The sequence below is a fragment of the Sturnira hondurensis genome, unplaced genomic scaffold, assembly GCF_014824575.4.
Source record: "Sturnira hondurensis isolate 20B ecotype Veracruz unplaced genomic scaffold, ASM1482457v3 Scaffold0004474, whole genome shotgun sequence".
Classification (NCBI taxonomy): Eukaryota; Metazoa; Chordata; class Mammalia; order Chiroptera; family Phyllostomidae; genus Sturnira; species Sturnira hondurensis.
In genome coordinates this window covers 16,640,719-16,661,223 of record NW_028077105.1, presented here as the reverse complement: position 1 = coordinate 16,661,223, position 20,505 = coordinate 16,640,719, and the positions used below count along the sequence as shown (strand labels likewise).

The following is a 20,505-nucleotide window of genomic DNA, read 5'->3' as shown; positions in this document are numbered from 1 at the left end:
TTTCTCTTAATATATAAAGAAAAAAATTAGTAAGTGGTTAAATGAACATTGTTTTGAAGCTAAATTTATGCATACCTGAGGTGTACAAAGTAAAAACAATAATAGTTTTGCCAATTCTTAGGAAAAGGGTTTTACTCCATTTCACTTTAAATCTTTTAATAATTATAACATTAAAATCTAAAACATGCTCTGAATCTAATGAACATTCACAACTATCTAATCCTTTTAAATACATCTATTGATACTAGTTTTTCAAAAAATAAACTAGTTAACAAAAGAAATGCATTTATATTTATTTCCCATTCTATGATAGTCAACTAGTAAGTAGTTTTTCAAAATCAGTCACGTATCTTACAAAGTAAATAGTAATGAACATTATGTGTGAGATGTAAAATCTTGCCTGGTATTATAATGAAATATATGCTTATTAATACAATGCGGTAGATGTATGCACATACATGAATGGATGGTTGAAAGAAAAAAGCTTTTATTATCCATATACAAAACATGTCTTACTGAATGCCAAAATATATTCTTTATAAGTTTAAGCTTTAAAGCAGTGATGATGCTTATGCAAAATCAAAAGTGCAACATGCCCTTGTGTACAAACTGTAAGTGCCGTTCACTTACATTGTTGATAGATTTATGCAAAGCTTCACCCAGAGAGTGCCGCTACGAAGAAAAGATCACAGGAATAAAGGAAAACATTCAGAAATCAACTAAGTGAAAGAAAGAGGGAATAAAAGGGAGAGTAAACACAGAACATTAATTATAATATACTCAAGAAAAAAGTTGAAAACAGTTCTGAGAATGTAATTAGACAAAAAGAACTTGAAGACTTACAGTCTAAATTATCTGCAGTCCCTTAAAACAGTGTCTCATATTTGTGGGCTGGCAGACTTACCTATGCACAATACCAAAGGCAAGTGCATGTACACCAGAGGGCAGTTTAAAAAGCCATCATTCCTGAAGGACCTAGAAGGCATATGACTGTTCTAAGTATTCCCCAACATCGCCAATATATTGCTTCAAAGTATTATACCCAGTACTGATGTTGGGTTTTGAAGGATTTCTCTTAAGAGAAATGAGCAGATGAGAACTGAAACACTAACTTGATTGACTACATAAGTTTGGAGCCAGAAAATAAGAGATAATCACCAAAAATATGACGATTTAGTAATAATCTGGTTTTATACTAGGGGAAAGAAAAAAAAGAGATGACTTCCTATCTTTTTGATCCTGTTTTCTAGGAAATAACTGGAAAATTTACTTATGATCTGGGTTCACTTTTCAGAAGTTCATTGGCATTTCCAGTGATAAACCACTGGAAAAACCACTAGGCACTTTCTCTCCCCACAAATACGGAAAACAATGTGATTTCTGTTTCAACTGCTTCACTTTTCTTTGCCCTCCAAAAATACAAAATAACATTTAAAAAGTTTTATTACTAGTATAAGTAGAAAAGTTCCTATAAAATGGTATTTACCTTGGACAAATAAATCAACTTTCCAGACAGAACATAATTATCTTTTTTTTTAAACATAATGTGACTATTCCCTGGTGTGTCACAAACTAAAGACAGTTTTTATTTGGTGAGCAATTTTTTACTAATAACTTAGACTAACATAATCTAGGATAGTTTACTAGAGTTGAAAAAAGTAAGTTGAGCCATAGCTGGTGTGGCTCAGTGTACTGAGTGCCAGCCTGCGAATCAAAGGGTCGCCGGTTCGATTCCCAGTCTAGGGCACATGCCTGGGTTGTAAGCTAGTAGGGGATAGGTGAGAACTAAATACACACTGATGTTTCTCTTCCTCTCTTTCTCCCTCTATTTCCCTCTCTAAAATGAATAAATAAAATCTTTAAAAAAAAGAAAAAATAAGTTGAGAAAAAAGATTAACTTTCTATTTGATTACTTCCTAACTTCTCAATCTAAACTTTCTCACATTTTTATGCATACTAACTATATTTTCATTTTTTTCTTATTATTTCTCATACTATTAATATTCTTCATGTAGTAATGATATATAGTTAATTTCTCCAGACTTCATAAAACTGAAGAAAATCTGAAGGCTTTTTAGCTATACTTTTTTTACCTCTTTGTAGTTCTCAGAACTGATGTCATAGTACTAGAAGTTAATATAAAATGTATGGCATTGGCTTATGAAGTGGATTTCATTTTTCACTCTTTAAAGTACCATAATATAAAAATACATATGAATATTCCTGAATGAACTGAAAAGCTAACCAACATGACAAATCAGAGTGGTATGCCAGGTCTTTCCTCAGGGGTTTTAGACTTTAAACAACAGAAGTATATTTGAATCTAAACTCAAATGGCCACTACCTCTGTCAGCATACTACTGCAGCCATGGCCCAGGGCGTCCAACCCATGGCCCACAGGCCACATGCGGCCCAGAATGGCTATGAACGTGACCCAACACAAAGTCGTACATTTACTTACAACCTTTTATTTGCTCGTCCATCTCATTAGTGTTGTGTATTTAATGTGTGGCCCAAGATGAGTCTTCTTCCAGTGTGGCCCGGAGACGCCAAAAGGTTGGACATTCCTGAACCAAAAGGCACAGTCCCTAAGCTGTGACATGGGTGACTTACATCACAGNTGGCCACTACCTCTGTCAGCATACTACTGCAGCCATGGCCCGGGGCGTCCAACCCATGGCCCACAGGCCACATGCGGCCCAGAATGGCTATGAACGTGACCCAACACAAAGTTGTACATTTACTTACAACCTTTTATTTGCTCGTCCATCTCATTAGTGTTGTGTATTTAATGTGTGGCCCAAGATGAGTCTTCTTCCAGTGTGGCCCGGAGACGCCAAAAGGTTGGACATTCCTGAACCAAAAGGCACAGTCCCTAAGCTGTGACATGGGTGACTTACATCACAGATCTAGCTATGGCCATTAGGAAAGGCCCAACTAGTGCTGTCAGGTGGCAATGCCATTATTGTCTAATACATAAATGAAGATTAATTTTTTTACTTAAAATATTTATTAGAGTGCTACTATATTCCAGGAAATGTCACAAGCAGAGCGAGATAAGCAGTTGAATAAGATAGTAAAAGAAACACATACATACACACAAATACGAAGAAAAAGTCTATGATAAATAATATAAAAAGAGAAAAAGATTGCTGTGACAGGAAATGACTGAAGGTGATACTGGGCTGCTGCTGGAAAGGACAGACGTTTTGAAGGAAGTGACATTTAACTAAGAATGAATGCAGGAGCCGGCCACAAAATTAGATGATCTTGGGGAAAGAGCATGCAGGGAAATGGGTCAGTACAAACACCATGAGGTGGAAGTGAGCCGAGTGACTGCGCACACGTGTGAATGTGTGTACAGTACCGTCTGTGGGGCAGAAATGAGATGGGAGTTATCTGTAGGAGTAAGAGGGCTTAAGGTCCTGTTGGACAATGAAGGAGTCAGAATAATTGAATGGGGTACTCAGAGAATTTTAAGTAGGGAATGGCCTGATCTGACCTACATCATTAAAGATCACTTGGAATGCTGTGAGGAAAAGTGAAATTGGGAAGGTTAGATTGGAGACCATTGTAACAATGGTTTGGACTAGTGTTTACTAGGGGAAATGGAAGCGGATGGAGCTGGGTATGTTTTGGAAGTGGAGTAAAACAGGATTGACAGATTATGGGACAGATAAAAGAGAGACAGAAATCAAGGATGAATCTTCCTTTTCCGTTTGAGGCAACAAACTGTCCCAGGAAGTGAAGATGTTGGAATGATAGATGGAGTGTGGGAATCGATCTGAGTCAGACATGCTAAGGTTGAGGTGCCTATTAGTTAACCAAGTGATTGTGAGTTCAGGGTAAGAGGTCAATGCTGGAGATTTAACATTGTAAGTCACTGACATGTAGACCGTATTTAGGCCATATGACAGAATGAGATCTCCCCAAGGGAGGGACTGCTTAAAATAATGGGTGTGCTAAAAATCTATATGCAAAAATATTATTTGGCAAGCATTCTACATAAGCAAGACCCATGTTAGTAAGAAGTTATGCTCTATATAGTAATTTGTTCTAAAGCATCTTGAGCTTCTCTTGTTAGTTTTTGAGATGAGTGAAAAGGGCCGCAAGAGATCCTTTCCAAACGACCGCACTCAGACTTAACATAGAAGGCTTGCTGTATGTGTTTCAGGATTTTTTTCTTTTTAAAAACAAATTTTAAAAGGTTTTATTTATTTGTTTTAGAGAGAGGGGAAGGGAGAAAGAGAGGGAGAGAAACATCAATGCATGATTGCCTTTCATGTGCCCCCCTCCAGGGACCTGGTCTGCAACCCAGGCACATGCCCTGACTGGGAATCAAATGGGGAACCTTTTGGTTTGCAGGCTAGTGCTCAATCCACTGAGCCACACCAGCCAGTGCAGGATTTTTATTCTTGAAAGGTAAAATATAATCATACTTTCTGATAACTAAGGAAGGAAATTAAATACAACTTAAAAAGTTACTGTACTTAATTATAAATTTAGAGCTTTGTACAGAAGAAACTATGCCCTTAGGTGTAATCCATTGTGCTAAACTTCAATTTATTCATTTAGAGATTAGCATAAAGTTTTCCACATTTGCAATTTGCAAATGTATTGGCTTATAAATATTGAAATCCACTGAATAACTCTCTTTTAGAGGACAGAGACCCTGTCTTATTCATATTCTACATCCAAAGTAACAAACTTGGTTCCTGGCATAGAGTAAATAATGCTCACAAATGTTTATTATATAAATGTTTATTAATAAATGATATAGACTTATATGATGGAGTTAGTTTTCACTACTCTCTACCTTATTTCTCCCCACCTTATTTCTCCCCTCCCCCATAATAGAAGTAGCAAAGAGAAAATTCTAGATAACTAAAAAGTTCCTAGGACTTAGAACTGTATCTTCTAAGAAATGAACTAATGCATATACTAAATATTTTGTACAGAAAATATTAATCTGAAAAAAGGAAGACTGCCTAGAGGGACCAATATTCATTGAATGGAACCTATCTTGTCCTACTCATCTCTATTTTCCACACTGCAGCAAGAGATCTGAAATTACAATACCTAGAAATTTCCCACCCCCAATTAAAAGCTTTCAATCGCTTCTCATTGCTCTTTGGATAAAGTCCCAACAAGGCGAAAAGGTCCTGCTCCATTGGACCCTGCCTACTTCCTCAGCCTTCCAACCCTCTACTCTCCAGAACACAGGTGTTCTGAGGGCCTTTGCACTTACTTCCCTCTCTGTTCAGAATGCTATTCTCCTTCCCCAGGCCTGACTCCTACTTCTCTTTCAGGCCTTAGGTAAAGGATCCCACACTCAGAAAAGCCTCCCCCAAGCTCCCAGACTAGGGTAGGCCCATACGGTATGCATCCTTGTGTGCCCTGGTTGTAACAAATCAATGGGTCACTGTTACTTCCATTTGCCCCCATTTCTGGATTGGGGCCCTGAGAAGGCAGAGATTGCTGTGACCTCACTACTGGTCTGGCACAGTGCCAGGCACATTAGAAGCACTACATTTTTTTTAAAGATTTTATTTATTTAACTTTAGAGGGGAAGGGAAGGAGAGAGGGAGAGAAATATCAATGTATGGTTGCCTCTCCTGGTCCCCTGCTGGGAACTGGCCTGCAACCCAGGCATATACCCTGACTGGGAATCGAACCGCGATCCTCTGGTTTGCAAACCCCGTGCTCAATACACCAGCCAGGGCAGAAGCACTACATTTTTGATAGACGTCAAAGTGTCATCAAATGCCAACAGAAAGAATAAAATTCTCTTTACTAATAAAGGAAATGCTACTTACTAATTTGTAACTTCCTTGAAAAAAATATCTACACTAATCTTACATTATAACTCAAATAAAACACTAAAGCTTAATAAAACATTTCGAAATTCAATATTTAATATACAGTACCTTACAGGTAAAATTATTTAACTCAGTATAACCAAAACATTATCATCTCAACATGTTATTTTATAAAAAATACCAGTGAGACATCCCATATTATTTTTCATACTAAGTTTTTGAAACCTAGTATATACTTTACATTGACATCTCAGTTTTGATGAACCTCATTTCAAGTGCCTGACCGCCATAGGTGCCTGGTAGCTACCATATGAGACAGCACTGGTCTAGAGATGAGAGGGAAGTCTGCAACAACTCTTGGTGAGAAACTGGCTTTTCAATTGCTCTTGATCACGAGCATTTGTTCTACTGTGTTAGCTCTTTCTTGTGTCATTACTCCTTCCAATTTTGTGTAAAAAATTTTAAAATAGCCTGTGATTGTAAAGTCAATACACCTAAAATTAAATTTACCATCTTAACCCCCTCAAGTATAGCATATCATGACTTTTTTGTTTCAAATAATCATCTTCTCTTCATTATTCTAGTTTCAAATCCTGAGTCAGCTTTAACACTTTTTTCTCCGTTTCATGAAAGTACATGATTTGTTCCTTTCTGATTTCTTTTATATTCTCAGTGCCTTTTTGAATTATTCTCTTAATTCAGGTTGTCTTTGGCTAGAATGATTTGTACTTCACGTTTGACAACTTCCTCTTTGGTAGCTATGCCTTGGTTTTTTATCACCATTTAACAACTATTGAGTGCTTACTATGTGCCAGGCATAATGTAAGCTGCTGGGGATGTAGAGTAAACGACGCAGTTAAAGATCGAGTTCTCATGGAACTGTGCTGCAGCAGAGAGGAGAATCAATACGATACCATGCAGCAATCAGCATTGCAACGAAACACAAAGCAGAATGTGCGGACAAAGTGGTGGAGAGTGCTGTTCTGGAGAAAGTGGTCAAGGAAGCTCTTTTTGAACGTTAAGATATGAGCACAGAATTGAACAAAGTGAAAGAACAAGTCCTGCAGATCTGGATCAAGTGGGTTCCATGTGGAGGGACTGGCATATGCCAAGGCCTTGGGATGGATTAAGCATGGTGTGTGTTCCGGGAACACTGACTGGTCCAGGATGACTGCAGAAAATAATGGGAGAGAGGGCAGGAGGTAATGTTGGCAGTGCTGTCAGAGTCCAAAGGCTACTGCGGCCATAGGGAGAGTGTGGGTTGTATTCTAAAGGAGGTTAAGAAGCATCTGGAAGGTTTGAAGCAGGAGAATAACATGATCCAACTTAGTATTTTAGGAGCCTCACTTTGGCTGGCTAGAAAATAATTAGTAGGCAGATGAGATTAGAAACCCAGACCAAATATAGATCCAGTTGCAGTGCAGGAAACAACTGCCAGTGGCCTGGCCTAGGGTGGGAGTGGAGGCAATGGTGAGAAATGGGCACCTCCTGGATGTGCACAGAAGGGAGAGTAGTTGGTGGATGGATTGCTGTCCAAGGGGAGAAGGAGAGTCAGAGATGGCCAAGCAGTAAGTGATGGCTGCGTCTAGGAGAACCAGTCTTAGGCTGAGCGGGAAAGGAAGGGTGCATGGTATGCACTCCATCTCAGACACTGGGATTCAGATATTTATATTGAGATGTCTCCATTTTATCCTCACTTCAATATCACAGCCATATGGAACTTCCTAAAATAAAAAAACTCAGCATGTTAGCCCCCTACCCATAAACCTGTAACAGAGTTTTATAGTTTGAGTAAACTTTGAACTCGTTAGCCTAGAAGTCGATTTCTCCCTATAACTTCTCTCCTCAACTATCCCCATTTCTTGTTTTTCTATTCCTCATATGCCTCGGAAATAAGAGTATATGCAATAAAATGTTTATTGACTGAATACAAATATTTGTGTTCATTCTTCATTCTATTCAACAGTCACACTCAAGCTGACCTTCTCAATGAAGTCTTTCCCAATCACATGGATGATACTACTCTTTCTCTACTATGTACTCCTTCCCAGTGGTATGCGATGAATGTTCAACAGCTCTCAGGAAAGCAAAGCCCTGATCTGTAGAATTTGCTAATATATGTGTTGTAAACACCCACACCACAGATGACTGACTGCAAACCATCAACATGATGTCCCTGAACACAGAGCTGAGAAGACACGCACACAATTGTGACCTGGGAGGAGCCAGTTCCAACACACCACTGCTCTCACAGCACAAACTGTCCAGGTCATTTATCAAGTCACTTGTGCATAGTGACTTTCACTGCAGGTATCTGTATATATGTCTTCTTCCCATTTGACTGTGAATTCATGGAGGATAAATTGTATTAGATACATGGCTATAACCAGCTAAATTAACCTGGGGATCTCAAAGTTAAAAATGGAAGATCAGACCCAAACTGTAACATTCCATTTCTGTGTCTGAATAATCTGTGTGTCGCCCAAATTGCTCAGGCCACTGCCCCGAATGAGGGCACTGGAATATAAAATCATCATATTGCAACCAAAATAAAATTGGCCTTAAAGAAAGGTGAAATAAAGGAATATATAATGGTATTAGAGAATCACAAACAGAAAATAGGATCACAAGGGACTCTACATAGTTGCTTTTCTTTATACAATTTGAAGAATAAGAATGCAGTTATCTTGCTTTAAAGGAATTCTGATGTGCACACCAATAAACCTAGGGAGCATAATTAGTCTTGGACTAAAGTATAATTACTGGATAGAAAAAGTGAATACAATGAAATATTAAAAGGAAACTAAAAGATATTAAATTACAATCCAATTTAAGCACAGAATGAAAATAATAGTTTTCCGAAAATTTCATGAAGTGAAAAACATCTGATTCAAGAGAAGTAAAATTCTTATGCTTTTCTCTGCCTGTTTTTTGGTAGGTAGGCCATGAAAGTTAGTTTAGATCAGGGGTGTCTAACCAGAATGGCTATGAATGCAGCCAAACAAAAACTGTGAATTCACTTAAAACCTTTCTTTGCTCATCAGTTTTTGTTAGTGTTGGTGTATTCAACGTGTGGTCTAAGACAACTCTTCTTCCAGTGTAGCCCAGAGATGCCAAAGACACCCCTGGTTTAAAGCAAATTTAATTCTTAAGAGTCTAAAATTCACAAGAATGAAATTATTTTATTTCTTCTTTGTTCCAAGTGGGATGAAATACAAGAAAGCTAATGCACTAACTTGACTCAGTTCACTGAAATAGTTAAAATACATAAAAGTGCAGATCTTCTGATACCTTTTATAACATATGCTTCTGCTTAAGCCCTGACCATCATAATTCTATTCCCTACTCTCAGTCTTCCAAATATCTCAACCCTCAAACCAGATCTGCCTTCCCCAAGTGTACAGGTGTGTTGGCAGTGCTGGGGTAAGGGGGATGGGTGAGGCCAGTAGCCATGAAGAGAGTGAAATGGTCATGGGGTTATGGCTGGGAGTGGCGGGCATCAAAAACAGGGCTTAGCAGGAATCAGGCAAGTGGTCAGCACAGGCTCTAGGAATGCATCTGAAAGAGTCCTGAGAACAATATCCAAAGGGCAGGAGGGAGGAGTCCATTATACATTACAAAGTTCCATTAAAAAGACTGCGTGTCCTGATATAATTTTTTGTCACCTTGTATGTCTAGAAAGAGTGAAACCTTGCTAACATAATAGCCACTTTCATTTAAATGTGTAATTTTTTCAGTTTTTTTCTTAACTTTCTCAAGAGTAGACAATTCTGGAATGCAAAAGTTGTTTCCAGTTTATTTATGGTGAAGTGTATGCCCTATGTATTGGAGAGGCAGGGAGGAATAAAGATGCTGATTTGGAGAAATGGCCTGACGGCACAGAGTGGCCCACGGTAGTTTCACCTATTACTGTGGAAGTAATTAATTCCCGGTCATCTTCATATTTATGATTAATCTGCATTGAAGGCTGACTAAAAAATTCTTTCCGTAAAACTGGCAAAAACTGGGGCCAATGTGCAACAGATTATTTTATAATACATGAAAATAGAACAATATACAAAGCATGATGTACTCTTACAAATGAACAATGCATAATTGACATAAAAAAAAAGAGAAGCATGGATGAAATCTGACATGAGAGATTGAATGAATAATGAATAAAATGACTTAATAGAAAATAGGTGGAAGAAGTGGTGGGCTCTCTTTACAGTGTAAAATTCAGCCAAAAAATGTCTATATTCAGTATGCCCTGACTGAAAACCAGGGCAGACTTTCAGGGGTGCTTTTCAGTTTTATCATGTAATTGAAACAGTTAAATCTTCCTAATGGTTCCATTACAAAAAAGGAACACCACTCCATCCAGTAAAATCTGTCCTTTAGGTCCCTAAGTGGTACTCAATTTCTGGTGAGAATTCTTGTTTCATTGTTCTTATTTTTGTGAGTTTCAAAGGTTTCAGGTTTAGTCACAAAAGCTCATATACACATATACCCACCCATATACACACATGTATGTATATCATTATGACTATAGAATCCCAGACACAAATTGGCAAGCCCCTAGTACTCTTAAAAAACACTGCACGTATGTACTTAGGTAACAAAATAACTTACAAAAAGCCTATCCTGTTTATTTGGAAATCCATCAGGATCACAAACAGAAAGATAATAGTGGATTCCTAGCACTAAACCACTGAGCTGCTGCTTCTCCAAGTTCTGTGCTGGCTTTCAACTAGTGACTCATGCAGCCAGCCCTAGTTAATTACTGGCTTGGCAGGAGAATGCTAAGAATTTGTAAATTCAGAAGTTGTGTAAATGAATGAAAATTCTTTTGGTAATAGATATAAATGCTCTGGAAATAAGCAAGAATGACATAAGAAGACAGATTTAAGAATACCACCATGTTCTAAGTGATTTTGAAGCGCAACTGGCAACACCCTGTTGGTGAGAAAGAAGTAAACAGCTCACTTCCAGTAAGTGGCTTTAGGCCATCAGAGTACAATAAATAAAGGTTACCTTCCACTGCCCAAATGGCATCTAATGGTCTGAAAACAAGATTTTATACTTTCAAAAAAAAGTGACTTTTCCCATTTAAAACCTTTAATGTGTTCAAATATCAGACCTAAAAACTGTAAATGCTTCTCAGTATTTAGAACTCTATGTGTAACATAATTACTACAACTCTTACATTTACAAATATACCTCCTTGATTTTATACATGTACAAGTTCGGGGGAACACCCTTCTAGTTGTTACATGAGATGTTGCCTAATTCATGAATCACTTAAAGCCAATTAGAGCTTTAAAAAATTTTAAATTTGTCTCATGAAAAAAAATAAAATAATGACCAATTTGTACTTTTTAATTCCTTCTTATTTTTCACTCAGCTCCCCAATCCCCTTCCATCTCTCTGTCGCCATCAGTCTGATCGCTGTATGCATGAGTCTGTTCCATTTCATTTGTTCATTTATTTTGTTTCTAAATTCTACATATAAGTGAAAACATATATTTGCCATTCTCCATCAGATTAATGTGACTTAGCATAATACCCTCTAGGTCCATCCATCCTATAGCAAATCAAAAGAGTTCATTCTTTGTTATGGCTAATTAATATTCCATTGGATATATGTACCACAACTTTTCATCCACTTGGCTAATGATGAACATTTTGGTCATTGTGTATGGTGCCAAGTGGGTACTTGAAATATCAGGGGTACCACTTTATAAAGTGCATGACTGTCTAATCACTGTGCTATACACCTGAAACTAAAACAAAATAATAATGACTATAAACTGTAATTGAAAAATGAAATTTAAGAGAAAAAGAGCAAAATGAATTAACACCAAATGTATAAGATTTCCCTAGCTAGAGAATGTCAAGGAAAATGACACTTCCTAACTTAACGTACAGACAGACTCTTATTACCTGGTTTAACAGATCTTCTACTTTCTTCTGCCATGAATCCCTGGCTGCGTTTTTCTCACGCTCTTTTAACTGCAGAAGTTGAGACATGGCTGACTTTTTATCCTCTTCATGTTGAAGTCTTAGCTCTTCACGAAGTTTAGAGCACTCTTGTCTAAAATAAAACAAATGCATTTTCTTTGTAGAGAGAATTATTTTTCTCAATAACTGCAGTATATTTGTTTACATGTTTCCTAAGTGTTTAATTAATCCTCCACAAAAGTCAACTCAGAATAAGAGTTGATTACTTTATAGTTATGGATTATGAGGTAAATTGGTCACTTACCCAGGATCATGGATTTATCAATGTTACTAATGGCAGAATAAGTACTAGAACAAATAAGTGTTCTGATTTCAGGTTACATGCTACCTACTTTATATTCCAGGAAATGAAATCAGAAAAAAAGCAGTCTGCATTCAAAGCGGGGGGGGCGGGGGGGAAGAATTCCAATTTCTTCGTATCTAATCACAGGAAAAAATTCATTACAAATGCTGCCACNAGAATAAGAGTTGATTACTTTATAGTTATGGATTATGAGGTAAATTGGTCACTTACCCAAGATCATGAATTTATCAATGTTACTAATGGCAGAATAAGTACTAGAACAAATAAGTGTTCTGATTTCAGGTTACATGCTACCTACTTTATATTCCAGGAAATGAAATCAGAAAAAAAGCAGTCTGCATTCAAAGCGGGGGGGGCGGGGGGGAAGAATTCCAATTTCTTCGTATCTAATCACAGGAAAAAATTCATTACAAATGCTGCCACTACGTCATCAACAGCAATACAGTATAAGCCACAGGGAAAACCACTTTCTGCACATCTGCACCGAAGAGATTACATCACAGAGTAAAAACGGCACCTGAGATTTTCAGTCCATTTCATTTCTAAATCATGGGCCATTCTGTCCACTCGGAGCTTCTCCTCTCCCTTCACCGCAGCAAGGGCTTCTTCGTGCTGCTGCCTTTCTTGTTCTAGCTCACGCTGAAGAATAAGAACTTTTCAGTAAAGACTAGTCTTCAAAAGCACAGTCACTGCTGGTTATTTTAAATACGCAGAGTGCGTCCATCGTAACTTTTAAGTTCTTACAGCATAACAATTGATAGTGCTCTCTAGGATAATTACTGGAGATATTATGACAGTAAAACATATGGTACATATTTTATAGTTTAAATGTCAATTTCAGAGGAAAACGGGAAGCGTTTACAGGAACAAGTATAAAGGACACATGGACAAAAATGGGGGGGTGGAAATGGGAGGGAGGTGGGGAGGGCTGTGGGGGTGGGCTGGGATGGGAGTAAAAGAAAACTGTACTTGAACAACAATTAAAATAGAATTAAAAAAATAAATAAATGTCCCCATGCAAAGTTTCATTACGGTTTATAATTTTAAAACTATTTTATTTTTAATTTACTCTTTAGCGCATTTTTTTACATTACCATTTAGTTCCCCCTCCCCCAGCAATCACCACACTGTCCACGTCCATGAGTCCTTTTTCCTTTTTGCTCAATCCCTTCACCCCTCACCCCACCACTGGCTGTCATCCTGTTCTCCATCTATTTAAAAATTATTTAAACAGTTTAAAATAAGCATAATTAAAAATCTTAACTAAATCTCCCATATTATGGGTATGTGACTATTAGTCAATTATCTTTACATGTACACACATTATACAGATAAGTTATTCAAATTCATTCATATTCAAAAGTATGCTATTTATTCAAAGCTTAAGCATTATAGCTGTGCCCCACTGACATGATTAAAATAATTATGAGAAATTTAGGCTATTGAGTATTTTCTAATACATAACGCCAAATCAGTGACACGTGTGTTTTTAGTGTTATGGTAATATGATACCATCTATATGAAATCCCTCCAGATTAGCACAAATCAAGGGGTTCTCTGGAGCCTGGGGCTGGAGGTGACCTTTTCTGGACAACACTGGCAACCCTGAGTCCCTGCCAGCAGTGCAGCCATTCTTAGGGCCCAGGAGAAGAACAGATGATGGTCCATCTTCCTGTTATCACAGAGACCCTTTCCAGGTCACCCGCTTGCTAGCTGCAGTTGTTAAGGGGTACATCCTAGACCAGTGGGAAAGCAGCAGTCAGTGTAGAAACTCACATTCCCTATTGCTGACCTGCCTATTGAGCAGTAAGTACTGACAACTGAACTCAGCCATCACAGCCAACTGTCCTTTTCACTAAATACTCTGCCCCTGGGAACTATTTTTTCTACCACAAGTAGCATCAAATGGAGCAGAATTACTTCAAGTGTATCTCTTTCTCCGAATGCCCAGCACTTTACCAGACGTTGCTGGGGTAGAAAAAGAGGAGAAAAAAGCCAAAACCAAAACCAAAACACTTGCTCTTAAGGAAATTTCCCAAAGTTGTGGTAAACTGTGACACAGCGCCTATATTTTCTCAATTAAAACTGCCCAGCAGATCAGCAAATAAATAGCTGGGAGTTTTGCTTAAAATTTGTATTATGTTCTAATATCTGACAGAACAATGAAAATACGAGCAAGGACCTTAAAGAGCTGAAACTGAATCCCTACGGCTAATTCTCAGTGCCAGGATGGGAGGGGGGAAGGCAACCCGGAGAAAATGCCCTGAAGGCAGGAAGCAAAGTGAGGGACCTAGATCCTCCATGGTACCTTATTAAAACATTTAATATTCTATCAGTATTCATTAGAAATATCTCGACTCTTTATTTTTAAACACATTTTACTATCTTGTTTTTTTTTTACTGAAGTATTGGTGACATGCAATATTGTACCAGTTTCAGGTATACCACAGAGTGACTCAATGTTTATACACTTACAAAACGATCATCATGATCTAATTAAGTACCTGTCACCATATTTGCTACTTTAAGGTATCAACCTCTTGTTATTTTTGAAAGTGGAAAAAACATCTCAACACGGTTTAGTCAGTTTTATGCCAAAGAATGCTAACATTGACATTACAGTTAATACACTTGGCATCACAAAATATATTAAGTTGTATATTATACTAGCTCTAAATTCCAACCTCTTCCCTGTTATATGTAATGCTCATGTCACATAGCCACTAGGGACAGGTAAATGGAATGAATAAAAGATTCAAAAAGAATCAAATAGTCTGTTTATTTTGTCACAGATTTTAAAAATAGAGCATAATTAGTACTCAAAGCTTTAGAAATACATAAAGTATAATTATAACTCAGATGAAATATAAGTAGAATTATATATATGCACCATACACAAGCTAAGCTATATCCACTAAAGTCTCTTGTTTCTATGCTTTTTGTTTCCTTAAGATTTTATTTATTTATTTTTACAGAGAGAGGAAGAAAGGGAGAAGGAGGAGAGAAACATTGATGAGAGAGAGAAACATCGATTGGTAGTGTTCATACATGCCCCTTCTGGGGACCGAACCCACAACCCAGACCTGTGCTGTGACTGGGAATTGAACCACTGACTTTTCACTTTGTAGGATGACATCCAACCAACTGAGCTACACCAGTCAGTGTGTTTATATGCTTTTGAAGTGGCATCAATTCTAAGCTAAAGAAAAAATTGAAATATTAAATAAAAGGCAGCATTTACTGTGGGCTTACCATTTGATAAGTACTGTTCTATAAATGTTTTATCTCATTTAATTACTACCAGAGTGGTGTGAAGTGTATTATTCCCCGACACCCTAACCTCCAGCATGGATCTGATGAGGAAATTGAGGCTTAGAATAAGTAACATGCTGAAAGCTACACACTAAGTTGTAGGTCCTGAATTCATATCCAATGACTTCAGAGTCCACACTCTAATTTACTTCTCTGAATGAAAAAGTAAGAAGATCTCCCTATTATTCCCATAGCTTTATGGATTTTTTCTCTCCTAAGGCAGTCTAAATATTCGCTCTGCTCCATGAGAATGGAAGGGGAAGGACAGAACTTTCTCAAAGAGGAAGTCACAGAGAATCACTCAGTTGCTACACATGAGAGTACCAACTCTTACCACTAAAAGAACTCTGCATACTAATTGTTGTGGGTTGGACTGTGTCTCCAAACTATATGGAGACGTCCTAACCCCTAAGCCCTCAGTCCTCAGACCTTATTTGGAAACAGTGCCATTACAGACGTAGTTAGTTAAGATGAAGACATACTGGAGCAGGGTGAGCCCTTCTTTCAGGGTGAGAGTCTTAGAAAATGTGAGGACACTGGGAGGATGTCCTGTGAAGACAGAGAGTAAAGTGCTGTAGCTGTAAGAATGCCTTGGGCTACCATGAGCTGCAAAAGGCAAGGAAGGATCTTTTCTTAAAGGTTTAGGAGGAAGAATGGCCCTGACAACATCTTGACTTATACTTTCAGCTTCCAGAACTGTTTCCTGTTGTGTGAAGCCACCCAGATTCGAGGTACTCTGTTACCGCAGCCCCAGGAAACTAATACGCTAAACTATGCACAATGGGATGTTTACAATAACCTTTAAGTGACTAAATGATATTTTTACCTTGCTGATGTCTAGATTACAGCAGGATTATGAAATTACCTCAACAGTTAACAGAGCATCCTTGGTCTCCTTCAGCCTGCCTTTAGTTGAGTCAAGCTCACTTTGAAGTCTTCCCTGGGAGTCCTGAAGACTGGCAATGAGTCCTTCTGCAGAGCCCAGACCTTGTTCGCTTTTCCTCACCAGATCCTGGAGGCGGCCGATCTGCAAGTTAGTAGAGTACTTTTAATATACTGCATTGTATTCCACTAGCAAAACCGTCGCATTTGTTTTCCTAAAGTCTTCTCTTTAGTCGTAATTTATCTGAATGGATCTTGCTCGATGAATTTAGAAGAAGCACTCAAATAATCATTATGGCCTTCATGTGTTGTTTCTTGAAAAGACCTTCCTATTTATGATTTCTCCCTTTTGTAACAACCATAGAAATAAATGCATATATCTCAAGCTCCTGGTGTAAAGAAGGGAAATCCTGGTCCTATCATACAACCAAATACCTATGAAAAGGAATTAAAGCAAGATTAAGCCTTCTCTGAAGTTGAGAAAAAAAGGTACGCTTTGATAAAATATTTTTTAAAACTGCTTTATAAAATTGAATCACATATTTCATTTGAGCCCAGTTCTCCTGCTATTTATAAAGTTGGTAAGTTCGGGCTAATATTGATAAGCTGGTTAAATGTGTCATTAATTTCAATAACTTATGATTTCATACAAAATTTGTCTCATAAAATTGTTAAGAGCTGAATTTATATACTCGAAATTAGGAGCTAATAGACAATTTGTTAAATAAGCAGATCCATACCCTCAAATTATAAAAACTAAAATCAAATGAAATACTCTTAATTGTCTAGGAAAATACTATGAAGTAAAAGTTTCATTTTTATATAACTGCAAGCCTATCAAAACTATAAAAATGAAGACTGATAGTTTAAAAGCAGCTTAACTGTTCTCACTGTAAATAAAGATATTGCAAGGAAAACAATGAACATTCTCCTCCAACCCTCCCTGATCCACAGTTCCCTCCTGCGGGCATGAGTCCCTCCTGTCTCTTTTCCACGCAGACAGGCGCTAACACCGCCTATGCTATGCTGAGCCATGCTGGTGATGGCAGCGTCGGACCTCGTTAATACCCGTACAGGGGCACCGACCTCAGTAAATGAGATGGGAAGCTCCCCATTTTCTCTGTGCTTTGAGATATTTTCATAGCAAAGATTCACCTGTTTCTTCAAAATTTAGTAAAATTCATCCATTCAACTTCTCTGGGCCTAGTCTCTCTCTAGATACATGTTGGACTATTGCTTTTATGGTTATAAATGGGTTGTCCAGGTTGTTCAACTAATTTGACTCACTTTAGAAATTTAAATTTTCATATATACATATCTTTGTCCTAATTTTTAAAATTAAAGCTTATCTGTATATAGTATTCATTTCATTTACATGTTTTAAATGTTATCTGTCACTGTTTTATGACTCCTTTCTCTGTTCTATATTGCTAACTTGTATCTTCTCTACTTTTTGTGTTGATCTTGCTTGGCATAAAAGTGTACCGTAGCAACGAATGGGTGAAAGAATGTAAGGAAAGGTGGCTGTAACAGACGTGAAAGAGTACAGAACTTAGCAGAAACTCTAGTTTCAAGTTCTGAGTTGGTCAGTATAAAATAGAAGCAATAATACCTACCTTACAGAGTTATTATAATTAAATTTAAAGACACATGGGAAAAAATTACTTAACTAGAAGACAACATACAGATATTGGACATTGTCAATAAGGAAGGAACACTCAAATTTATAACATGGAGAATTTTCTTCCACGAACCGGAAAATTTTCAGCTAAGAATTACATGTACAAATGAAATAGATGAAAAAACTTACGAACAACAATATTATAGTCACTACGTAAGCAATTAAATAGAAGATCTATTCAAGAAACTAACACTTTAGAGACAGAAGAAATATTTATTTAAACTGGCAAAAAAATTTTTTAAAAAGATTTTATTTATTTATTTATTTATTTATCTTTAGAGGGGAAGGAGAGGGAGAGAAATATCAATGTATGGTTGCCTTTTGTGCATCCCCTGCTGGGAGTCGGCCTGCAGGGAACCAGCCTGCAACCCAGGCATGTGCCCTGACTGGGAATCGAACCGCGATCCTCTGGTTTGCAGGCCCGCGCTCAATCCACTGAGCTACACCAGCCAGGGCCTAAACTGGCAAAAATTTTTAAATTATGCATCATTAAATATAATAAGCAAATAATGTGATGAGCATAATTGATTAAAGTTTGTTTTCTACAGTGCAGTAAAAATGAACAGGTGTGGAACACACCTGTTGTCTCCCGATACCAAAACCTCTCTCTGTTGTTCAGCGAATCCACTCTGCTTCATGTGGTCCATGCAGCCTTGGCAGGGCTTCCACCCAGACTGCACTTTATCCACTGGTTTTATCCACTATTGGGTTTATCCACTACTATGTGACTTTGGCAGGTTACATAAATTTTGGTGACTTAGGAAAAACTATATAAAACAATGCCTGGAGCATAGTAAGAACTAAATAAAAATTTATTATTATAGTCGCTATCATACTCCATCTATACAGGCATCCCTCCAATTCCTAGAAACTCCTTGTGCTTCTAAAGAAGGGCCTTTGTAGATGCTTTCCTTGGTTTATCCTTGTGGCAAACCCCATGTTAATCACTTATCACTGTTTTGTAATATGTGTCAGACTTGTAATTACTTGTTTCCACATATATCCCTCCATACAGCAAAGACCATATCTGACTTATTCACCACCGTAACCACAGTGTACAATGCAGTGCTTTAGTATCTAATACCACTCAATATTTATTAAATAAACAAATAAGTCAATAACAGAAAGTTTGTATATTTTACTAGCAATTAAATCTTTTTTCATCTCAATCTGTAAATGTTTAACTCCTAAAAGGATCTTCAATACCTTCACTTTCTTGACCTTATAGTATATAACCAGAAAAAAGCAATCCCCCTCAACTCTGGTAGCAGCTCCAGAGAACGGAAAGAAGAGCAAAGATGCTTCCATGTGGATTAGGAAAAGATCCCTATTCCTCTATAGCACAGAATTCTACAGAAATCTAAGTTGTTTCTAAATTTCTTCCACAATAAACAGTGCTGAAATTATGTCAGTAATCCTTAAGTTATTTGCTTTGGTTAAATGCATAGAAATGAAACTGCTGAGTCAAACAAAGGACATGACCGTTTTTAAGGTTTTTATACATGCTGCTAAATTCCTTTCCAAGAAAATTATATGTGCCCTGGTTAGTGGAGCTCAGTGGATAGGGCACCTGCCCATGACCTGAGGGATCACAGGTTCAATTCCTGGCCAGGGCACATGCCTGGGTTGAGTGCGAGCCAAGTTCCCATCTCGGTGTATGCGAGACACCCATCAATGTTTCTCTCACACTTCAGTGTTTCTCTCCCTCTCTTCTCTTCCATCTAAAAAGAATAAAATCTAAAAACAGAAAGTTGTATGATTTTATATTCTCATCAGCAGCTTTTAAGTGCTTCCTTCTTCACCCCTATCAACACTAGATGGCCTCATGTAACTTTTTAATCATTATTAATTTGATGATAATGAGAACAGCATCTCACTGATTTAATTTCCAGTTTTTAAATTGTAGTGGTGTTAACTTTTTATATTTTTTTAGCCCATTAAAAAATTAGTGTCTATTTTTTCTTACTGTTTCACATATTTTTAAGGTATTAAAGATATGAATTTTTGTTACTCATACAATTTGCCAACCACTTTATTCCACCCCTCCCAGTTTTTCCTCTCATAATTTTCCTTTGATGTGTTTTAATATATAGAAGTTTTAGCTTTAACTGTACAAATAGTCTGTGTTATTAATTCATGGCTTTGCTATCATGTTTCAAAAGTCCTTAATTCTCTTAAGGTTTGTCACCTGTATTTTCATATTTTATTTATACTCATATTCAGGATTTCTTATTACAATTCAATCCTTTGCCCATCTGGAACTTTTTTGGTATAAGGATACACACACAGTCTTTTTTTTTCATTTTAATTGTTGTTCAAGTACAGTATCTGCCTTTTACCCCCATCCCAGCCCACGCCCCTAGCCCTCCCCACCTCCCTCCTATTTCCACACCTCCTTGTTAATGTCCATGTGTTCTTTATACTTGTTCCTGTAAACCCTTCCCCTTTTCCCCTGAAATTCCCTCCCCTTTCCCCTCTGGTCACTGTCAGCCAATAGAGCCCTGTTA

General features: G+C 37.4%; 1 protein-coding gene across 9 annotated transcripts in view; it reads right to left on the bottom strand.

The window, feature by feature from the left end:
* FAM184A (family with sequence similarity 184 member A) overlaps window positions 1–20,505 on the bottom strand; it is a 103,590-nt gene that overhangs the window by 34,080 nt on the left and 49,005 nt on the right. For all 9 annotated transcript variants that reach the window (XR_005066442.1, XM_037045849.1, XM_037045846.1 and 6 more), the window contains exons 7-9: window positions 16,301–16,462; window positions 12,641–12,762; window positions 11,742–11,892 (exon numbers count right to left, since the gene is read on the bottom strand). Coding sequence is in view for 8 of the 9 variants with exons in the window: in XM_037045849.1 (XP_036901744.1) it covers window positions 11,742–11,892; window positions 12,641–12,762; window positions 16,301–16,462 (435 nt within the window). In the remaining variant the exon portion in view is untranslated. The remainder of the gene's footprint in view (window positions 1–11,741; window positions 11,893–12,640; window positions 12,763–16,300; window positions 16,463–20,505) is intronic.